The 22,056-nt window shown below is 40.2% G+C and overlaps 1 protein-coding gene and 1 pseudogene across 2 annotated transcripts; one reads left to right on the top strand and one right to left on the bottom strand.

Annotated features, from left to right (window-relative positions):
- Window positions 1-2,225: 2,225 nt before the first annotated feature.
- Window positions 2,226-10,703, top strand: LOC118431941 (annotated as a pseudogene).
- Window positions 10,704-13,797: 3,094 nt separating this feature from the next.
- Window positions 13,798-19,935, bottom strand: LOC118410204 (protein mono-ADP-ribosyltransferase PARP16-like). Of its 2 annotated transcripts, none has more exons than XM_035811757.1 (6): window positions 19,440-19,935; window positions 18,057-18,197; window positions 17,309-17,515; window positions 16,569-16,737; window positions 15,656-15,779; window positions 13,798-14,033 (listed from the first exon to the last, which is right to left on the bottom strand). In XM_035811757.1, the coding sequence occupies exons 1-6, from the start codon at window positions 19,614-19,616 to the stop codon at window positions 13,901-13,903; spliced, it is 951 nt and encodes a 316-aa protein (XP_035667650.1). In that variant the 5' UTR covers window positions 19,617-19,935; the 3' UTR covers window positions 13,798-13,900. The 2 variants fall into 2 exon arrangements, with proteins under 2 accessions (XP_035667650.1, XP_035667649.1); XM_035811756.1 differs by having other exon boundaries at window positions 15,656-15,782.
- Window positions 19,936-22,056: the final 2,121 nt, after the last annotated feature.

Here is a 22,056-nt window from a genome sequence, read left to right on the forward strand (position 1 = left end):
TGGCGCCGAATGGCAGATCGCTCCAGACACTTGCTACAGTCGTATTGAGGTCACCTGAGTGGCGCCGAATGGCAGCTCACTCCAGACACTTGCGACAGTCGTATTCAGGTCACCTGAGTGGCGCCGAATGGCAGCTCACTCCAGACACTTGCGACAGTCGTATTCAGGTCACCTGAGTGGCGCCGAATGGCAGCTCGCTCCAGACACTTGCGACAGTCGTATTGAGGTCACATGAGTTGCACCGAATGGCAGCTCGCTCCAGACACTTGCGACAGTCGTTTTGAGGCCACCTGAGTTGCACCGAATATCAGCTCGCTCCAGACACTTGCGACAGTCGTATTGAGGTCACATGAGTTGCACCGAATGGCAGCTCGCTCCAGACACTTGCGACAGTCGTATTGAGGTCACCTGAGTGGCGCCGAATGGCAGCTCACTCCAGACACTTGCGATTTAGTCCCGTAATTCAGCCCCTGGTTGCAATGACAGAGTAGTCGGCCCACCTAATAACCCTAACCCTATGATATTATTTCCAACTTCTTTCGAGAATTTGAAACTTTTCCTCCTTCAGTCAAGTTCAAATTGTAGATGATTCTTCCACTGTGTAAATAGGTAATGTACCTAGAAACTTTAGTATAAAGGGTTTGCATACGCATAAGCGGTTTTAGAATCATTTTGTAGGATTTTGTCGATTGTTAAACTTTAATAACGCATAGGAAACAACAAGACAGAACTAGACACAGTTGGGCAAGATACATGTAAGTATTGGGGACATTCAGGCCTGTCAAATAGATACACGCGTTAGATAACGCTTAGATATTAAAGAATACAGAAGGAAGGGTGGTTAAACTTACATTTGTTTATATTATATACTCATGATGATGATAATGATAATAATTATAATGATGGTGATGGTGATGATAATGGTGATGATGGTAATGGCGATGGTGATGATGATGGTGATGATGATGATGATGATGATAATGGTGATATTGGTGATGATGATATAGAGGGTGATGGTGATGATGATAGTGATGATAATGATGGTGATGATGATAATGGTGATGATGATAGTGATGATGGTGATGATGATATTGGTGATGATGATGCTGATGATGATGTCGATGATGATGGTGGTGGTGATCATGATTGTATATACCTTGTTTTAACAAATCATTGTGTCCAATTTCAACAAACTCAACATCAACTACCGTTGGAAAAGATGTGTATCCGGGGCCACTTAAACCTTGTTATTGTTGAGGACCCACAAGGTAGAGGCGCCCTGGAAATATCTCTTTTCTACATGTCTGAAGGACGATTTGTGATGGTATATCTCAGGGATGAAGCCATACAACACAACAACGCAGAGCAAACAAGCTGCTAGGGGGCCAAACATACATCAGTTCTTCCTTACATCACGAGCTATCTGCCACCAAAAATCAAGACTATAGCATGTCCAGGTCAAAATATGGAACAAAAAAGGAAGTTCTTCTGCTAATAAATATCACATACCAGGGGGCCAAAATCGTCATTGACCTTAGTCTTCCCAACCCCTACCCACTTACCAAATAGCATCGTAGTCCATCAAGAGGTTCTCAAATTATGATGACCACAAATATCAGGAAATACAGACAGACACAAAGACACACGCCAAAAACTATACCACCATTTTTCAAAGAGGTAATAACTAAGTACATGACAAAATGCTTAGATCCTAGACGGTGAGGGTAGTTGGACCTCCTATAGTAATGTAATGATATAACAGTTACCTTGTTAAAATTTCTACTCAATTTTGCCAATGTTAAAGCATGTAGAAAATACGAAAGCAACATTGAACACTGTAGGATAAGATGTGTATCCGGGGCCATTTATGCCTTGTTGTTGCTAAGGGCTCCCAAGGTTGAATCACCCCGAAAACATGTCTTGTCTACTTTCCGAAAGACAGGTGGAGAAGAGTTTATCTCAAGGGGAGGGTATGTGTATGGGGCACTTCAAGTCCTGTCGGTAATAGATTGGTAATAGATTAATGCAGTCAGCTCCAGTCATGAACAGAGATGAGGGGGGATATAAAGTGAGCTACGTTTGGGACGGCATTCTCACTGCTGCAGCGCCACCTACATCGGCTATAAGTAGCAGCGAGAATCTTATCCAGCCATTCTAACCCTGATGATTGTGTCTGATAGTGAAATTTTATCTCAAGAAACCCCCGTCATCTTAAGGATCCTTATGGGAGAACAACTATAGGCCAGGGCAGGGTCTTAAAATCCTTGAAATTTTGCATATCATGCATACACGTATACCCACCCCTTGATAAACAATGGAATGTACCAGCAAGATGGCGGAGCTTCAGTTTGACGAGGTTATTTCAGGGAAGCAGGGTCCGTCCCTTCTAACGGGACTCAGGCGGCTCTTCTACCTGGTCACGCCGAACGAGACGACTTTCCAAACTCGGGACGAAGTGCCCGAATACATCGAACAGGTTTTCAATCTACTTTTTATTCTATGCAATTTAAAATTTCCTCTTTATATTTATAGAGACCTTTACAGTTAAGCAGGGACAAAGAGGTAGGGTTATGCAAGGGGTTGGAGCGCAACAGGTGTTTCTGGAAATGTATGTATTATTTGCAAAAAAAGCTGGCAAAAAGTAAGTCAAAACCCCAAAATGGTACAAACTTAAGATGAAAAGAACTTTGTTTTCGTACCATTATATAACACAGTAGTGGCCTCTAGTGTGTATACGTAACGTGCTCGGAAAGTAAACACATTGTCTAGGTCACTTGGGTTAAAGTCCAACAACGCAATTGGACGGTGGTATATCCCAAAAATAAAAACAGGAAAGCTTTTTCAAGTTAAAATTGTCATTTGTATCGGTGGAGCAATCTTTTACCTAGTAGTTCCAAAACTACTAAAACCTAAAAAAAATATTCTACATACCTAGGGTCTGATGTACATTTTACTATATAAAGTTAGTAAGAAATTCTATAATTGACACGTGATTTCTTTGTTCACATTAACATAACACGTCTAGGAAGTCTATGTCACAAAACGTTCAATAATCACAGACATTTTGTAACATACGTATGACTGTATTTAGAGCTGTAATCACACAGCAGTAATATAAAGATCAAAACGAGTATACGAGCTCTTATGGGAATTTTCGGAGGTTCTATTTCAATCGGTGCGCGAGTTTTAGGGACAGATCAAAGTGCGCAAAACCTCTTATTATGAAACTATGTTTTTAGACCAAGCAAAGAGCTCAATTTCAAAACTTGGCAACCTTCTGGTCGAAGATCAACAGATTGGACAGAAGGCACCGGCTGTTAAATGGGCAGTTCAACCAGACTTTTCAAAGCAGGTATATACAGTCAAACCTGCCCAAGCGACCACCTCTTCAAGTCCTCTCACCTGGTCATTACGACCGCTTTTCTCTGTCCAGAAAATTTTCCCCATAAACGTAAGTTGTGGGTAAATTGACAGTCTGTCCAAAACGGCCGCTTTTGTTCGGTCCCCTTGGTGGTCGTTTATAGAGCAGGTTTTACCGTATGTATTCTATACATTGTTTGTTTTGTTGTCTGTCTCTGTGTACACAGGCCACGCCTTTCTTCATCATGATGATCCTCGTGGAGTTCGTTGTGACGACCCTGAAGAAGGACACCATCCCCGCCCGCCTTAACGATTCCATCAGCTCTATTTCTGCAGGAATGATGGCGCAATTTGTAGCTAGGTGATTTTCCTTGTGAATGTATCCTTAAATCATAGATACTGGTGTGATATGCGTAAATTCAAGGAAGATAGAACCTCAGGGCTTGGTAAGTTGAAGCCTGTCTAGATCTACTACGGCCCCTTTTGGTCAGAATCGGCCATATGGATAAATCGAACATCATGCCTACACGATTCCTGGAATAATGCATAGAAATAGTTCTTTAGGAATGTTTTACAAATCTAACAGAATTAAAGGAATTTTCTTAGTAACGCTAGTTCACCTTTATCCGTGGGGTGACCTTTATCCGTTGTCTTAAAAAACAGCACATTTAGGAGTATTAAGTCTGCGGACTGTGACTTCAAATTTGCAATTTTTTCAAAATGTCCCGATTTGAAACCACCGTCCGTCGACTTCATATCCCTAAATACGTTTTTTTCTTACGAACAACGAATATAGGTTACCATCGGATAAAGGTGAACCAGCGTTAAATAGAATTGATAAGAATTTACAAATTATGTTGTTTGCAGGATATTCTTGAAAAGCATCTTTGCTTTTCTCTACATGTACATCCACGAGAACTACCGCCTGGTGGACCTGCCGTGGGACTCCCATGTAACCTGGTGGACGGCCTTCATCGTGGTGGAGTTCTTCTACTACTGGTTCCACAGGATGTCACATGGTAAATATACATTTATGTCATACCTGTGACGCGAAAACGTTCGATACGGGTGTTCCGGACCGGGCCGTAACTTCCGTATCGCACAGGATTTCTTCGAGTAAATCGAACCATTTCGAACGGGCCGAGTGTGGCACGGTTGGCAATTCGAATACCTGATTCGGACGTTGGAACATTGCTTTTTTGTTCGAGGGCACCAAATTTGTTCAACTTCTGGCGCATTTCGCATCAAAACATGGGTTTTCTCGGGTGGGTATGACATAAATAAAATACAACACGGTGTATTCCGTATCGCCCAAGGTACCAGCCCGCCCGTATCATACCTGGGCCCCGATAACGCTCGATAGAGGTGTTCCGGACCGGGTGATAATCCGAATAATTCAAATATATTCTGCGCACGCCGAGTGCGGCGCGGTCGAAAATTCGAATACTTGATTAGGGCGTTGGAACATTGCTGTTTTAACAATCATTGTTCGAGGGCACAGAATTTTCTCAACTTCTGGCGTATTTCGCATCGAAACTTGTATTTTCTCACCCTCGGTCCCAGCCCTCCCTCGGGTCGGATCGGTTTTATCGCATTATCGTGTCAATGTTTACTTCCTCAAGATAGTTTATATTTTTCAACATGCCTATCAATCTATATATCTATCTCCCTATATGCACATATATGCGTATTTCCTTCTTTCCTTCAGAAACATAGTAACATTATGAGCGTTTGTGAGGGAAAAAGCAGAATTATATGTGCGTACACCAAAATTCTTTTCGTCCTCACGATGTACCTGCCATCTACAGAATAGGGTGCATTTTTACCTCCATGAAAAATGGTATAGTTTGTGGTCTTTTTGTGTGTTTATATGTGTGTTCGTGTTTCTGTTTGTCGTTCCGAATATTTGTAGTCAGCATGGCTTGTAAGTACATCTGGATGGATTGATGATGACACATGCATTTGGTATGTCTTTGGAAGACAATGATCAACGTCAATTATAGGTCTCCTGGTGGCTGACCTTAGAACTGCAGAAGAGTTTTTTTGTTATATATCTTTTGTCCTGGACGTGCTATGGTTTTCATTTTTCTTTGGTGGATATCTGCTGTCTATGTCTATGTCTAGAAGATGTAGCATACATTTGGGCCCCCGGGTAGTTTGTTTTGTTTGTTTTAATGATTCAGAAGTGAACCTGCTGTGGGCAGCACACCAGGGCCATCACAGCTCGGAAGAGTACAACTTAACCACAGCTCTACGGCAGTCAGCGTTCCAACATGCGTCTGTAAGTGTACGCCTGAATTCTTATGCTGATGCTAGCTATAAAAGCGCTTGGTTCTCACTCCACTATGTTCTATGGTTAAACAGAGAATGTTGCTGATATCCCGATGAAATCATATAGGCTTGCCTATATGACATACATGACAATACTGTGGGTGGCACCACGTTTTACACGCAATAGACCCTATCCTAGCTGTACAGCTGCGGCGGCCATTTTGGGTCATCCGGGGTCACGCACAAAAACGAGGCTGGAGTTGTGTAGCTGTTAGTCCGTAGTTGAAAGCCTGGATTAGAGCACAGGTAGGTTCACTCATGAGCATTCGCCTGAATGAAAAGTAAAAGTATGTGCTTGTGTAAAAACATAAACCCAATGTTATTGCCTGCATCATTGTGTAAGCTGTTACGTATAGCTATTATTACGGTTTAGTATTTACCACTATACAATCGCAATACTGTGGTCCCACCAGCCGCCTACTCTGTACACTTCCAGTTCAACATACTGTACCAATTCTGGCTTCACACGGAGGTAAGACCTAGGTTTTTACATAATCTTTACTGGCACATCAAAATTACTAGCCTGGAGTCCAGCCTTGTCCGCTCCACAAGGTAGCGATTTACGTAAGGTACTCTTACATCTATAAAATTTTACAACCCCTTGGATACAACTGGAGCAACAATCAGGCATACGAAATACAAACATGATGAGTTCAACATATCGTTCACACCAATGGTTGTAATGTCTAAATGTTATTTGACATATATATATGTAACATTATAGAATAGCAGTGATTGTTACAGACCTGTTGTCCAATGTACAGTTGTATTGGCTGTGGTTTCTTTCACACAATCAGACAGATTGTATAGTTTGCCCTGAGCGGCATGGTCAATTGGCTGCCTACACGCGACAACTTGGTCCGATGGGGGAAAGTGCTGTCGTCTAACTGCCCTCTATGCCAAGGTCACCAAACACTGAGGCATGTTCTGAACTCTTGTCCGGTTGCCTTGAAGGACAGTCGGTACACCTGGCGTCACAACAGCGTACTCAAGGAGCTAGTGACTACCCTTCAACAGTGGCATTCCGAGTCGGGACAACAGGTCATCATCAGGTGCGACTTGAGCGCAGATTCAGTTGCAGGAGGCACACATTCCACCATTCCACCGGACATTCTACCCACGTCGCTTGTCCCAGACATAACCATACAAGACCCGGTCAAACAAACACTGACTCTTATTGAACTCACTGTACCCTTCGAACAAAACGCCCGTAGTGCCGAGGACAGGAAAAGGGCAAAATATGAAGACTTATTAAATGAAATTGACATGCACAGCACCTACAAAGCTACTCTTGTCACTATTGAAATTGGTAGTAGGGGGTGGGTTAACAGCGAGAACTGCTTGAAGTTAAAATCTCTGTGTGTTGTAAGCCACAAGGAACGTGAAGTCCGCCAGCTGAAACGCAAGTTAGGAAAGTGTGCAGTATGCACTTCTTATGTTATATATTGTGCAAGAAATACAGTTGGGTTGGAAAAACCTCTGGGTCTATTCTCAAGCTGCTGATAGCTGTTATCGCTACATGAGATAGTGCAATATGCAATTAGTGCAATATATGAGTTTTGCAATCTTCTTGTGCAATAGGTTAAAGAATTTTAAAGAATCTCAGCAGTCCGACGCACACGATTGTTCTTTTTTACCTCCATGAAAAAATGGAGGTATAGTTTTTGGTGTGTCTGTGTGTGTGTCTGTGTGTGTGTCTGTCTGTGTGTCCGCATATTTGTGGTCAGCATAACTCATGAAGGGTTGGGTGGATTGGTTTCATACTAGGTGTGTTGGTAGTGTGTGATGAAAGCTGGAAATGATTAGATTTTTGGCCCCCTAGCGGCTCCCCTTGGTACTGCAGCGCAACTTCCGGTTTTGCTATCTCGGTGTTCTGAACATGCTATGGTCACTATTTTTGAGTATTAGATAGCTCTTGTGCTCAGGAAGAAATGACATAAGTTTGGGACCCCTAGCGTCTAGTTTTGGGATAGCAGGGGCATTTTTGTCAAAAACTTCTGAAGAGGATAACTCAAGAAGGGAACAACGGATTTTCATCATTTTTGGTATGTAGGTACCTTAGACAATGTTTTACAAGATAAGATACTAATTATGCAAAATAGGAGCACATTTGCATAATTAATAAGAATATTCTATCATAGCAGTTTTTTCAATGTATCTCTTGTTCCAGACATGCTATGGTCTTGACATTTAGGTGGTAGATAGCTTTTAGCGCCATAAACAAGTGGGACAAGTTTCAGCCCCCTAGCTAACATTTAATTGTGGAACTGCAGGGGTGTTTTTGTCAAGACACTTCAAAGAGGATAACTGCAGAAAGGAACGACGGATTGCCTGCATTCTAGGCATGCAGGTAGCTTAGGCAAAGATGTTCATAATGATATACATGTTATGCAAATGAGGACTTTATTTGCATAATTAATGAGGAAATTGTATAGTTCCATTGTTTTCAATAACTGGACCTCAATACATGTAACACATGTTAATTATGATAGGTGGAATATAAGCAGATACCAAATATGGTAATGAAGAACTTGTTTGCATAATTTATGCAAAAATTGCAAAACCACTTTATGATTAATAATGGTAATTTTATAATTGTGACATGTGTACGTGATTCAATGATTAACAACACCATACATAAATTATGTTAATGTTTTAGTCAATTGCATGGAATTTACGAAAGCTCTAAATTTTTCATGGAGGTATGAGGTCGCCGAACTCTAGTTTTAAATATGTTTTACCTTGCGCCCTCTGGACGTTGTAAGTCTGGAAAAAGGGCTGGCCTAGGTATTTTAATCTTTCATCTTGTATTTGTATGTCTAAGTCTGAGGCTCAATAAAGATGATTCTGATCTCTCTCAGTGTCAAACGTTGCTTACTAAAAACCTTAATTTCCATCATGTTTGTCAATTTAATCATGGACGATAAATACGAGTAGATTCATATATAGATCCATGCACAACGTAATTGATCTGATGCCACAAAGATATCCTTGAATTCAATAAAGACAACACATTTCCTATTCAAAAATGGCATTTGTCAGCAGATGTCATGGATTGTATGTCATCTTTGATACCCAGATAACTTACAATGTGCCCTTGCAACATAAACCTATCTACATTTTCCCATCGTGTAATATTTCTACATACAGTTGGTGACATCCCTTGGGTTCCTGGAGTACATTTTGAACACACCAAGTCATCATCGCGTCCACCACGGTATGTTAACAACTTGGTCCGTTAGTTTGCCTGTTTGCTACTTTGTAAGTTTTGTTGCTGGTCTGTCTATACAAATATTCTTGTCATATTTGGTTACAGGATTCATGAGCAAATGGCAGCCCTTTCAACGATATAAGCTTACAGCAGAATATTTTTTTCATATGACGAAAAATGATTTTGAATATATAAGATTGCTGTATCTGGGCAAAGCACATTTTTACCAGTCGTCTACTCTCTTTGATGTTATCTACAGGAAGGAACCCATACTGTATCGACAAGAACTACGGAGGCACGCTCATCATCTTCGATCGGTTGTTTGGTACGTAACATTTTTCTGTTCTAATTGGTAACAGAATCGTTGTACATAGTCCCGTGATGTGATTAAAAATGTGTCAAAATGTACAAATCCACTCGGCCTCTGTCTTGTAGTTTGGTTGAAATATTGGTTGAAAAACTGGTTGAAAAAGGCAATATAAAGCAAAGAACATGGTTCATTGAATTGGTTAGTGACAGCTTCTACTAATTGGAGCCTGATGGTTTGCTCTTGTTGGCAGGTACCTTTGCAAAAGAAGACGAAAAGGTTGTCTATGGTCTGACACATCCTCTGAACACTTGGAACCCAATATGGGTGCAGGTAAGAAGATCACTATATCTGCAGGATATAAATCATGTTGGCAGCCATCATCATAAGCACTACTGCGTGTTGGATGATACCATAAATTTTATGACGTAGAGAGGTGATAAAGATTTGAATTACCCTAAGAAGAATGACTCCAAGGTTTTCCTATCTCAAAACCTATCCGTTATAAGATAGTATCATCTTTGATCTCAAGAATACAAATGTCATCATTATTACATTAGTTAGCTTAAATGTTAATCTGTAATTTTCTTAAGTCAATGATGTTTTTGAATTTTCACATGTAAAAATGTATGCAACTCAGCCTGCGATCTATGTTTTTATCTTGATCATAATGATCAAATAAACCATTCATTCATTTACTCGTTCGTTCGATCGATCGTTCGTTCATTCCTGTCCTGGATGTAGGTTTGCCACCTGACCCACATCTGGAAGACGTTCTTGGCCACTCCCGGTTTCACCAACAAGCTGTCCGTGCTGTTCAAAGGACCCGGGTGGTCACCGGGCAAACCTCGTCTGGGGTGTATTGAAGATATCCCAAAGGTACAACTAAAAGCCTAAAAAACGCCTGATATGATTCGTAATTAGAAAAGAAAATATTAGATTTAGCGATTAAGGACAGTACAACGAGTGTGATGTATCCTATAGAAATACATAAGGTTTTAGTTCATTTCCCATCTAGTCTAGTCTAACGCTATAAAAGTTTTTATCCATCCACAGACCACATGCATGTGCATTTAGACTACGGGCATTAACGGGCATAAAGATTATTATCATTACTATATTATTATTATCATTATCAAATTTGACAAGGGCTTCCGGCCACACGAAATCCAAAATTAGATCTCAAGAGGGCTGGTTCTTTATTTTGCTTAGTTAGTTGACGTTCGAAATTTTTGGTATATTCCATGGTTCAAAATGTTGGTTTTCGAATGATACGTAAATTTGCGTATATGTACCTGGATGATGACCTAGAAATGTGCAAGAAAAAAATACACCGTATACATTCCATTAAAGGTGACGCATCCAGAACCGAAGTATGACCGGCAGATCCCCACCTTCTGGTCTGTCTACGTCGCCGGACATTTCGCCATGGCCGTTATATTCTACCAGGAGCTGTTTGCTGTCGCTGAAGTAGGTTATTGTTACAATGAATAGAACGTTTATTCGCACATTCTTGTGAGAGGACTAATTGACTGTATATGGTAGAAACATAGACCATAGGGGATGCACATTTCAACATCACTAAAAGACGAAAAGAAGCATAACAAACGTACAAGTTAGAGTAGTTTTTGAACCCAAGTTTTTAACTATTGCTAGAATATCTTAGAAGTCACCTCAATGTCACCATGTATTTTATTACGACCATTGTATGTGTATGCCTGTGCTTGGACCGATAGGGTATGAATTTACAATTAAGGCAATCATTCATTCATTATTGTAGAGGCTACAAGTACACAATTCAAATACTAGTGTAGGCTGTATCTCGACTGGTTGTGTTTGACTTCTTTTTTTCGGATGAAGAGGAAGACAAAAAGTGCTACTTTTTTCTGCAATTTGTGGATTCCATCAGTAATTAATTTTCTAGGTAAGATGATTTAAGATGGAATGTTATACAAAAAAATGATAAAATACGAAAATAATGCTTAAATCAACTTACTCCTGAACCTACAACGTAGTCTGACTTTTTCAACGTTTTAACGACATAGAATTTCATCCTACCCGGGGTGTGACTACGCTTGCCTGCCTCGGTAGGATCGCCTTCTTGATTTGGACTTTATCTTCCATAGCTGCAATCATGGATAAAACGTAAGTATTCTATAAAAGGCATATCACTTATAGAAGTAGAAGTAGATCATAATTTCTTGGATCTACTTCAAAACTGGTCAACTTATTAACATTATCAGTTTCATGTCTTCACATCGTATGTATGTTTACTCAACGTACAACAATACATGTAAATCAAACGTTTCTAGCATGGCTATTATTAACATTACATTTGAAATGCAACAAAAACAGATTTATCGCGTCATGTAACCATTTCTAGACTCATTACTGTTTTTTTTAAATATGTGAATGAACATCTCGCTGATTTGAAAACAAAACTAATGCGAGGATATAAGAAATTTTGTTTATATTATTTTCAATGTTTGAAAAAAAAAAGTTATAATTACCTTCATCATGAAATCCAAGTAGTCATAAAGGTCAAACAAAAACTTAACACAAAGAGTGTGGTACACGAAACAACTGATTCTTCGAGCCTTGTCCGATCTTCAGTATGGTACAAAACTTTTTTTGGAAACGACCAAACATTGATGCGCAAACCTGTAGATGTCATCCTTATAATCGAATCAACATGGCCTTACTATATTTGAAGCCTTAACTCCAAACTTTATCCCCATATTTTACCATTCCAGACCCAGTGCGACCGCCCTAGACTTCAGCCGCTGTCTGGCCTACGTGTTGTTTGACACGTTAACCAGGTTGTGGGGACCCCCTGCAGTGCTGTTACCTCACCTGGTGATCAACGCCATGTTGGGCCTGTACCTGGTGTCTGCTGTCATCCAGGGAATCAATCTTCTCTCACCTTTCATGAAGGCAAAGAATGGAAAACTTGAATAATGTATCATTAGTTCACTATCTTCCCTTTTCATACGGCTGCCCTCATTAGCATGCGTGCTTATTTACATAGCGTCCGTGATTGGTCACCATCCAATATTGAGTTAATTGACCACCTGTCAGTGGCGCGCGGGGACAGGTGTAGCGCAGCTGTGAATATATCCCCTTTCTGTACCCCTGCCTCATTAGCATATGAGCTCATTTACATAACTTCTCTGATTGGTTATCCTCCTAAATTGAGTTAATTGACCACCTGTCATTGGCCAGCGGGGTCAGGTGTAACGAATAGCACCAGTGTTTGGTCTCAGACTGATGATGTAAAGCAAAGAAGTAGGAAAGGTTCAAGAATACTCTGTGCAGTGTTTAAATATGAAAGTTTGGAAAATCCTGTCAAATGTCTCCATCCCTCTATCTCACATGTCTTTATCTAAAACAGGATAAGGAATACATGTACATGGTACGCATTGAATGGATCCAAAACGTCCATTCTTAAATGAGTGAAATGTGTACACACCATTTCCTAGGCATAATTTGAGGTCTACAACAATATTGTATATGTATAGTAGACTACTAGACTGTAACTTTGTTATTTTTACATTGTCACCAATGCAATTGCTGTGCAATAAACATTCACTCATTCAGTATTTTGGAGTATACTAAGTTAAAACATAAACCTTTTTTGTACGTATCATTATAATAACTGCATTGTTGCTGTATGGATATGCAATGTAACTTAGTAATGACTACCAAATGAACAAACCTGTAAACCCTGTCAGTGATCTTTATTGTGCCCAGCTTTAAGAATAAGTAACTGAGTACCATTTGGGTTGTATGGCTTATACAGAATACTCATGCAACAGTGAAACATGGCAAGTCATGTCTTTTCTTCATTTTGTTATATTAACATGTTTAATACAGCTGGTATTTATTTTCAGCATATTCAAGCTTCATGTGATTATGTATGTAAGTATGTATGCAAGTGCATATGCTAGGAACTGGCCCCTTGCATATTTCATGTCATTATATTAAAACATATAGATCTTAAGAAATTGCATGATCACACCTGAAAGTGTGAGTTATTATAACACATATAGATATTTTAGTTTAGCCTTTCTCATTCATATTGCTGTAATACAAATGTATATTGATTACATGTAGAGAATATGCCAAATAGGAGTGGCTGCTATTTGGTGCATCTTATTTTCTAGATGTTAAACCTTCATTGACATACATGCATAAAACATTGCCAAAAATGTTAATCTTGTATAACTCTTTATTTAAAGTTTACATAACATTTTTTGACTGTTATCATACATTGTATGTTATAACTTCTGTACTATTCTCTCATTTTTTTAAATTATTTCACATGGATCTGCAGCAGAAAAATTACTTTGCAGGCCTTTATCTATTTGAAAGTTGCCCACAAATTTAGGGATTTTATCATGTTCATCCTTTGAGGACTCAACATATTGGAAAAGTTCCAAAATACTATAATCAGTGTATCTAACAAATTTGCTAACATACATGGATAGGCTTAATTTAAACATTATAGTTAGAGTAACATTTCATGTTTCACACTAATTATGGAATGAAACATACCTTTTTCTTATTTCTAACATTTGTTATCTTTAAACAACAGTGATATATGCACACAATCAGTGGAATACTTCAATCAGCAGTTTTCGACATGTCACCAATGGAAGTTATAAACAAAGTCTAAATTCTCCCTAGTCACATCATTTGTAAAGCCTCCTGAGGTAGTACTGCAGGTTGGGAGAATTGGCAGCCCCAATCACTGCTAGGACAACGACGTATAACGACATCAGGACGAAGAACTTGTGGCGCTGGAAGAAGGATGGTGTCTGGACCCTACAGAAATGACAAAAAAAAACTATAATAGCGATACTACGCAGTTTTTTGCGCTCAAATTTGAAATATTCTAGAATTAAGAAATATCAGATTTACTACTACTTTTTGTCACTTTTTGACACTTTTGTGTCATTATTTCACGTTTGCAACGTAAAGGATTAGCCTACAAACATTCCGCTCTAGGCACCCTGTAACCTTGTGTCCCCCCAAGTTAGACTCTCCGGGTCTTGCTTGCCACTGGTAGGTCCCCCGGGGTGGGGTAATCAGTTAGCACATGCATGGCAGACTGCAGATAAAGAACACAATGGAGACCTTCTTTGGAAACACCTATATCTAATCATTCTAAAATAGCATATAATCATGAACTTATTAGTCTATTTCGTAGGATATCAACAAGCTAAGGTCATATTCCCTTCAAAACTGCAAGAAACCTTGTACAGAAAGCTAGTCTACTGTACTCAGAGGAACTGTCAACTGGCCCCCCACTGGGAAGCCAGGCTGATAAGCAAGAAACAACAACACACAGAGGCAGTAACCAGCCTGTGCCCATCTGTTTCTTGGAAGATCACAATTTTCATACATCATGCTTATGTGGTGCATTGATGTCGCAGCATCTCTCAATGAATATTGGTATGCAATGCTATAGGGTTGATTGAACTAACAATGTAAAGAAAAAGTAGGAAAAGCTACTTTTTGTTTTGTTCAAAAATCCCGTAGTATGCCTTTAAGGGGGGACTACATTCTTCACATTTAGCAGCAGTACAAACTAGAATAAGTCAGTATCCATTCACTGAAATTTTTATTGTTATTGGGTGGGCCGACTACTCACTCTTTGCAGCCAGGGGCTAAATTGCGAGGAGCTTACAATAGGCGGGGCTAAATTGCAAGGGTCTGGAGCGAGCTGCCATTCGGCGCCACTCAGGTGACCTCAATACAACAGTAATTGCCTCAGGTGCGGCCAAGGTACTGTAGGTTTTGAACCACTCACACCGCACTATCGCACGTGTGGCGGGTTCTTTAACATGCCTGGGGTATGGCTCTCCCCAGACACGGGACCTCCATTTAATGTCCCATCCGAAATATTGGCTTAGGAAAACCACTTCATTATGTATACTAGTGATTAAGGCCATGTTGTTTTCATTAAATGGATGACATCCTTTGGGAACCCAAAAACTGATGCGAGTGTGCGAATGAAAAAGAATGTAAATGCTGCCTTCATTATGAAACCTAAGTGGTCATGAAGGTTCAACATATGACCAAACACGCAGAGTGTGGAATACCAAACAATTATAGATTCCTCATTTTTGTTCTTTCATATCTTATTTGACCTTGGAATGAACAATGGCATTCTATGATAGTAGTATACATTTTCCAATATACATCTTTTTGATGGCATATATTTGCTCATATTGCACCTGCTTTGTAAAATTTACAGTATGGTTTAAACTTTTTTGCATGGGGGCCAAAAATTGATGCGCGCACAGATGTCATAAATAAAATAAAATCAACATGGCCTAAAGATCTTTAACCCATTGACTTACTAACCTGATAAAAGCATTCAAGGTTTCATCCCATACATCTTAGCATAACAAGGGTTGTGATTATCATAACAAATGACCCACCTTTGCTGCACTTTCTTTTCAGCATACACAAGCACGTACTTGACTCTCAACAGTTCGTTATTGCTCACGATGTAGTACTTCTCTGGTACTTCCTGTTTGTCCTTGTTCTTGGCTCTTCCATTCTCTTCTGAAACAAGTAAAATAAGAAAATTGAATATCATGACGATATATATGCCTTCTTGGCATGCCCCTCATTTATGCAAACACACACATTTTGTCCCTATCATGAAATCAAATCCTGCCATGTTTAAGGCGTTTACTGTATTTTGAAATGCACTGTACTTAAATCATTCTTCTTACCTGTTTTTCATTTCACTGGCGCTAATGATAGTAAAGCTAAATAAAACTGAATCAATTGGAATGTCACATGACCACCTGTCCAACTTTGTAAAAAAGTCTTTGTATTGCATACCCAGTAAACCAACTCATGGATTAACAGACCAGGTTTATACTCAAGAGTACAAGTTGCATATCCAGAAAGTTTAGAGTAACTGAATCACCAGTCCTGACGAAGGTTGACAGATCTGCGACTAAAAATTCGAGGCCAGCAATTTGTTGTGTTGACTGACAGTTGATATCATCAATATGGATAATACCAACACATGTACAGATATCATACAGATGCTAAAACCAGACAGGTTTATTTGATCCACTCACACTGTGAAGGACCCTACTATTTTCTATACATGTGTTGGGTTCCTTTATGTGTTCGAGTTGTGGATCTCTCCAAACACATGAACATCCCTACTCAAAGCTACTAGGCACTCATTCGACCTAACTGACGTGAGGAAATTTGTGTTACCTGGTACCTTTCCCAAGGCCAAAATGTCTGAGCATATCAGTAGACTCGAACCCAGGACCTCTGGGCTTTGAGCCAAACACCAAATTGTTATGCTACATGATGCCATCTTACCTTCCACCTTGCTCTTGACGTACTTGGGGTCCATGATGACCTCACACACGGCCACACAGCTCATGGTTTCTCCCAGCATGCTCCTGTCCCAGCCCTGACCTTTGTGACTGTAGATGATTGACACCCCAAGGTCACCTGACAGGTAAGTTCCTTCCCCAAATAAGGAATTCTGCAACAGGTGTCATAAACAATTAATCATTATTGTGAGACTGCTTAATACTGTCCAAAATATCATGATTATCTGTCAACCATTTCTTAAGTTAAGTGTGAAACAAAACCGGCTCCTCCAGTTAAAAAAAAAGCCTGTGAGGGGCCACACATACTTTCTGCCCCAAGAGTTATCTACTACTAAAAATCATAATCATAGCATGTATAGAACACGATATGTTACGACCAGACGTTCTACTGCAGTACCATAATAAATGTGTAGGGGGCCCAAAATCCAAGCTCTCACTATGCCCTATCCAAATATCAAATATCAAGACAATCCATCCATACCTTCTTGAGATATGCTGTTTATCAATACACATGTCATGCACACACACTACATACAAATGCTACCAAAAACATAACCTTAAGCTTCTTGGCAAAGTTAGCTGAAGCGACCAGCCTGAAGGTTCATAGATGAAATAAATGAAATAAAGAAGGTAATAAAATGCAGGAGTAATGAGGATTTCTAGAAACTACTTCAAAGTATGAGACTGCTACTATAATAGTTATAGCATATACCATACTAGTACCTTGTTAAGATGTGCATGTAGCCCATTGTGCAGTATGGAGTAGAAGTTGTCCAGCCTGCTGCCGTGGAAGGCGTACAGCAGACTCCGGTCCTGCCGTGTCTCCTCAAACCTCGCATCTGTGGTCTCACTGTGGACCACCTCGAAGATGTGGGAGGGGGGCGGAATGTTGGTGCTGGAGTAACCTGTTAACCTCTGCACCTCTTTGTACTGTAAGGGAGAACAATCAAAACACACAGAAGTAAACACAAAGCTAACCAGTGTTCTGAATTGTTTCAACATTTCTAATGGGGACAATTTTTGTACTTATGTACCGTGTTAATGCTATGGTCATAATTGGAGAAGGGTAGGTAGTTTATGAGCTGTTATTGGCACTTTTTGCGGATGACACCTATGTGGCCCTGTGGGATACCCTGCAGCTACCGGCTATTTTGGGGCACGACCAGGCCCCAGGATCTTTTTAAGTTGAAGTTTGAACAGTAACAATCAATCTGGGACCAGGTGACAAATAGATGCCATAACCTATTTGGGCACAGAGCAAATGTGACCATAGCATAACTTCCACATACAGTAGATTAATTTGTAGATAAAAATCTAGGATGAACAACATAAGCAAAACTAGCCCCCAGTTTAGGCGTTGTTAACTTAAGAACTGACTCAGCAGTTCTCCATTCTTCAAGTTACTGCAGAATTGCAGGTACAGGTACAAACTACTTTTTCATAATACTGTATCAAAAACAAAGTCTCTCACCTCGGTTGACTCACAGGATCGCAGGCAGAAGTTCCTAGTTTCCAGGACCCAGTTGACCAGCTGTAGGGTCTGTGGGTCAGAGGTCGCTCCACTGCTCTGAAGTAGATCCTTGGCCCCAGGTAGTCTTCTCCACACAGATTTCTGAGGAGAAAAAAATACAGAAAAGGAGATACTGTAAGTGTAAAAGGTACCAATTTCTGAGAAGACATAAGCACAAAAGGGCACATAACTTAATGTTAATGTGGACTTAGGGGTTTACGTCCTGATTCAATTAGGTCAAAATGTATATCACCTGTTTGTTTACAGGTAAAAGTAAATGTAAAGGTAGTCCCTTCTTGAGGCTGTAGGGGCAGTGGGATGCTATAGCTATCCACTGTGTCTTAAGGACATGTAGTATTAGAAGGCAGAGCCAAACCCTCTCCCTCCACCCACTTTTACCTCCCCAACCGAAGTGAAAAGTTTTGTAAAGTGCCTTTCCCAAGGGTACAACATGCATCTGTGGCATGTCATAGGTTTTGAACCGGGTCTCTGGGTTTGGGGCCAAACACCCAAAACGTTCTTCTTCTTCTTCATGTGCACATCCAACTTCATAAAGCTGAAGACTCCGGACGTGGACAAGGGTCTTTTGGTTTGGTGGTGGTCGCTTTTTACTTCTGAGCTTTATTTTTGTGTGTATGTGTGGGTGGTAAGAGATGGGGAGCCTAGGGCTGGGGCGCTAATCCCTGGCTGCCTCCCTGTATCTGGGAAGCGGTGAGTACCCGTGACTCTGATAGAAGCTTACATGTTGGTGATGGCATTCTTAAAAGCCTGTAGTGTTTGTACTCGGACTATTGCTTCTGGTAGGTGGTTCCATTCCCTAACGGTCCTTGGAAAGAAGGAGTTTAGGTGGTAGTCTGTTCGTGAAAAAGTAGTGTGGTACGATAAAGTATTTTCCGTGCATGATGGTGTGGATAAGTTCTTTCTGATAAATGGCATTTGTGTCGCTACTAAATTGTTGTTTATGTTATAGAACATGTGTAGACGAGCCCTTCGTCTTCTTTCGGCAAGTAAGGGCCAGTCGAGTGATGTTATCATATTTGATACACTTGACTGCCTCCTGTAGTACCTATGTAAGGTGAAGCGCGCCGGTCGTCTTTGTACGGATTGTAGATTTCGGATGTTGTTTAGGGTATAAGGGTCCCATACAGTTTGACAGTAGTCTAAAATAGGTCTTACAAGTTACGATTATAAACATTAACGTTAACGTTGCAGTTTACAAATATAAAAAAAAAATATGCCAATTTGCTGCTCTTTTGATATCCCCTAGGTATCTCTTAAACCTGGTGTGTTGCGCCTTGAGGACGTTTACCAGGTATGCAATACAAACAAACAATATGTACTCACCAAAGCGGGAAAATCCTTCTCGTCGTTCTGCCGTGCGAACCCAGGCGGGAAGGGCCTGAGTACCGTGTCGTGTCGGTAACTCAGCAGCGCCGCCGCGAACAGACTCAACTGCAGGTCCGCAGCCAACAAGTCTCCTTCCAGCTTCTCTCGTACGTTCCTCAACAATTCTTCTGCCATGTCTTAGAACTGTTCTGTTCGCAAGAATTTCAAACGTCTTGACACATATGCTTGCGTTCATATAATATTTTAAGACCACGTCACGTTAGGAAAGTTGCCACGAGTTCCAAACATATGACCCCGCCTCCAATTGCCAAATTGCCGCAAAATAACGCCTACAAACAGTTTGAAATATTCCCGAAAATGGCAAATACTATTCCAAGTCGAGCACAATTCAGTTAAGTCGTCAGAGAGTTTCTGAACAGGTAGAAAGTCGTCCGAATTGCACAGAAGCAAACTTTTCCGTGTCAACATCCGCCATTTTGTCTTCTGCTAGTGCTGACGCGGTCAGTCTTAATACCGGAAAACACAGGAAAACACAGTTAAACACCGGAAACCACCGGAAAACACATGAAGGAGTGTATAATCTACTGAAATACAGTATGTTTTGATGAGTAAACATGACAGGTCGCTATGTTTTGCCACAGAATAATCTACCCATGTCCCTGGAATGAAGAGATCGTCAGAAAATGCATGAGACCACGGGCCCGGGTCACCGCCGCCGCCGTGGTGGCCATGTTTGTTTTCATTGCAGAATACATGTTTGTTTAGCGGGGTTCACAACAAGACAGCCGATATCTACCGAACTTCGGTGCAAAAATCTGTTATATATTGGCATAAATATTAAATATATGAATCTACTCGGATTGTGACAAGAATCTGTTTTCTGTATTTCTTTAATAAAGCTTGCTTCTTCAAGCTGTCAACGTTAACGTTACATAATTTTGCACAAGCACAGCACGTCCAGTCCTCCAACTTACAAATAAGGCGGTGTCCTACGTGTTTTCAAGAGTGTATATTCATTTCACAGACACACATTTCCCTAAGTGGTTTCCCACTAGATGTGGCAATTCTACCTATATTGAAGAAAGAAAACTATATTGTCTGCTCAATTTCTCCGCGTAGTGTGTTACGTTGGGTCAACAATGGCGTCATTTCCTACCCAAGCTATACCGTGATGCTCTAGCGGCCCGCCCCGACCCGGGCGGGACATACATTTTTTTGAGTGCAAAGTTGTATTCGTGTTGACGGGAGAGTGCTGATTCGCAAAATGATCGGGTCAGGTCCTAATATGCCGTGTCTGCATTTTTTTCGGCATAATTGTGTAACTCCCTGTACATTTTGACGTTCTTGATTTTCCACTCATATTATGATGTAACCATATGATATATGATCACACACAGTATGTGACCATATGATATATATCAACATGTCCATAAAAAAGAACAACGGATAGATTCACAGCCATGCATCGCACGCAGTGGAGACTTTACTTACAGGTTATCAAACAAGTTAAAAGCGTTTCAATCAAAGCTGGGTGTTGTATCGACACACGGGCATGGAATTTTGAATAAGAATGGTATTAATTCTTTTGTAGCAGGGCACAAGCGACTTTCAAAGGTATGATTTTTATTGATAATGTAAATTTAGTACCGTAACAAGTGGAAGTTGGACGGCAAGTTGTTTTTTTCTGTTGAAAACAGTCGTATTGTTGCAAATGGTACTCCCAGACTTCTTTACAGGGACCACTTGCTGTAAATTTAGTACTGAACAAGTGGAAGTTGGACGGAAAGTTGATTTTTGGTTTGTCTGTTGAAAACAGTTGTATTTTTGGGAATGGTACTCCCAGACTTCTTTACAGGGACCACTTGCTGTAGATTAAGTACCGTAACAAGTGGAAGTTGGACTGAGAGTTTGAGAGTTTTTTTTTTGTCTGTTGAAAACAGTTGTATTTTTGTAATTATATAGTAATAATGATACTTCTAGACTCCTGTACAGAGACCACTTGCTGTGTCTGTTGAAAACAGCTGTATTTTTGTAATAGTAATTATGGTAATTCCAGACAGTGGACATTTGCATTTAATCACCGGAGATCTGTTTGTTCAATAATAAAATATATTATAAATCACATTTGAATAAAGACATTTGAATCTGTGTTGATTTTGAGTTTATTGTTATTGACAGTTTATACAGAAATACTGTCAACTTTATTGTTGTGACACATACTTCCTAATAATCAGGTTTGGACCATCGTAAATTTGGGATCATTGGAACTTATTTCTGGGACCACTTTTGATGGGACAATAGGGGAAAGCTGATTTCGAGGCATACATACCTCCAAGAAATCCGTCCAGCCGTTCTTCTAAGGTACAAAGTAATGAAATCCTTTTAACAAGGAAACAGCAACATGAAGGTTTTTTTTAAATAAGATAATGCTTGTCATTCATCAAGAACGTCAACATAAATAAGAAATTGCACTCATGATAAATATAAATATATATTTATTACTTAGTATCAATCCAAGTCCCTGGCACTCAACACATCGTCACACTCACGCCCCACAATCATTTTTTTTCACGCACCGGTAACTTTTAGGGGCTTTCTTGTTTGACGTACTTGT

The sequence above is a fragment of the Branchiostoma floridae genome, chromosome 2 (genome assembly GCF_000003815.2).
Source record: "Branchiostoma floridae strain S238N-H82 chromosome 2, Bfl_VNyyK, whole genome shotgun sequence".
Classification (NCBI taxonomy): domain Eukaryota; kingdom Metazoa; phylum Chordata; class Leptocardii; order Amphioxiformes; family Branchiostomatidae; genus Branchiostoma; species Branchiostoma floridae.

Excerpts from the sequence above, each read along its gene's own strand:
- LOC118410204 (XM_035811756.1), bottom strand. The coding sequence starts at position 19,616 with ATGGCAGAAGAATTGTTGAGGAACGTACGAGAGAAGCTGGAAGGAGAC. Across the intron at positions 18,198-19,439 it reads AGAAGGATTTTCCCGCTTTG|AAATCTGTGTGGAGAAGACT; the intron begins GTGAGTACATAT and ends TTTTCTCCTCAG. Across the intron at positions 14,034-15,655 it reads GAAAAGAAAGTGCAGCAAAG|GGTCCAGACACCATCCTTCT; the intron begins GTGGGTCATTTG and ends TCATTTCTGTAG.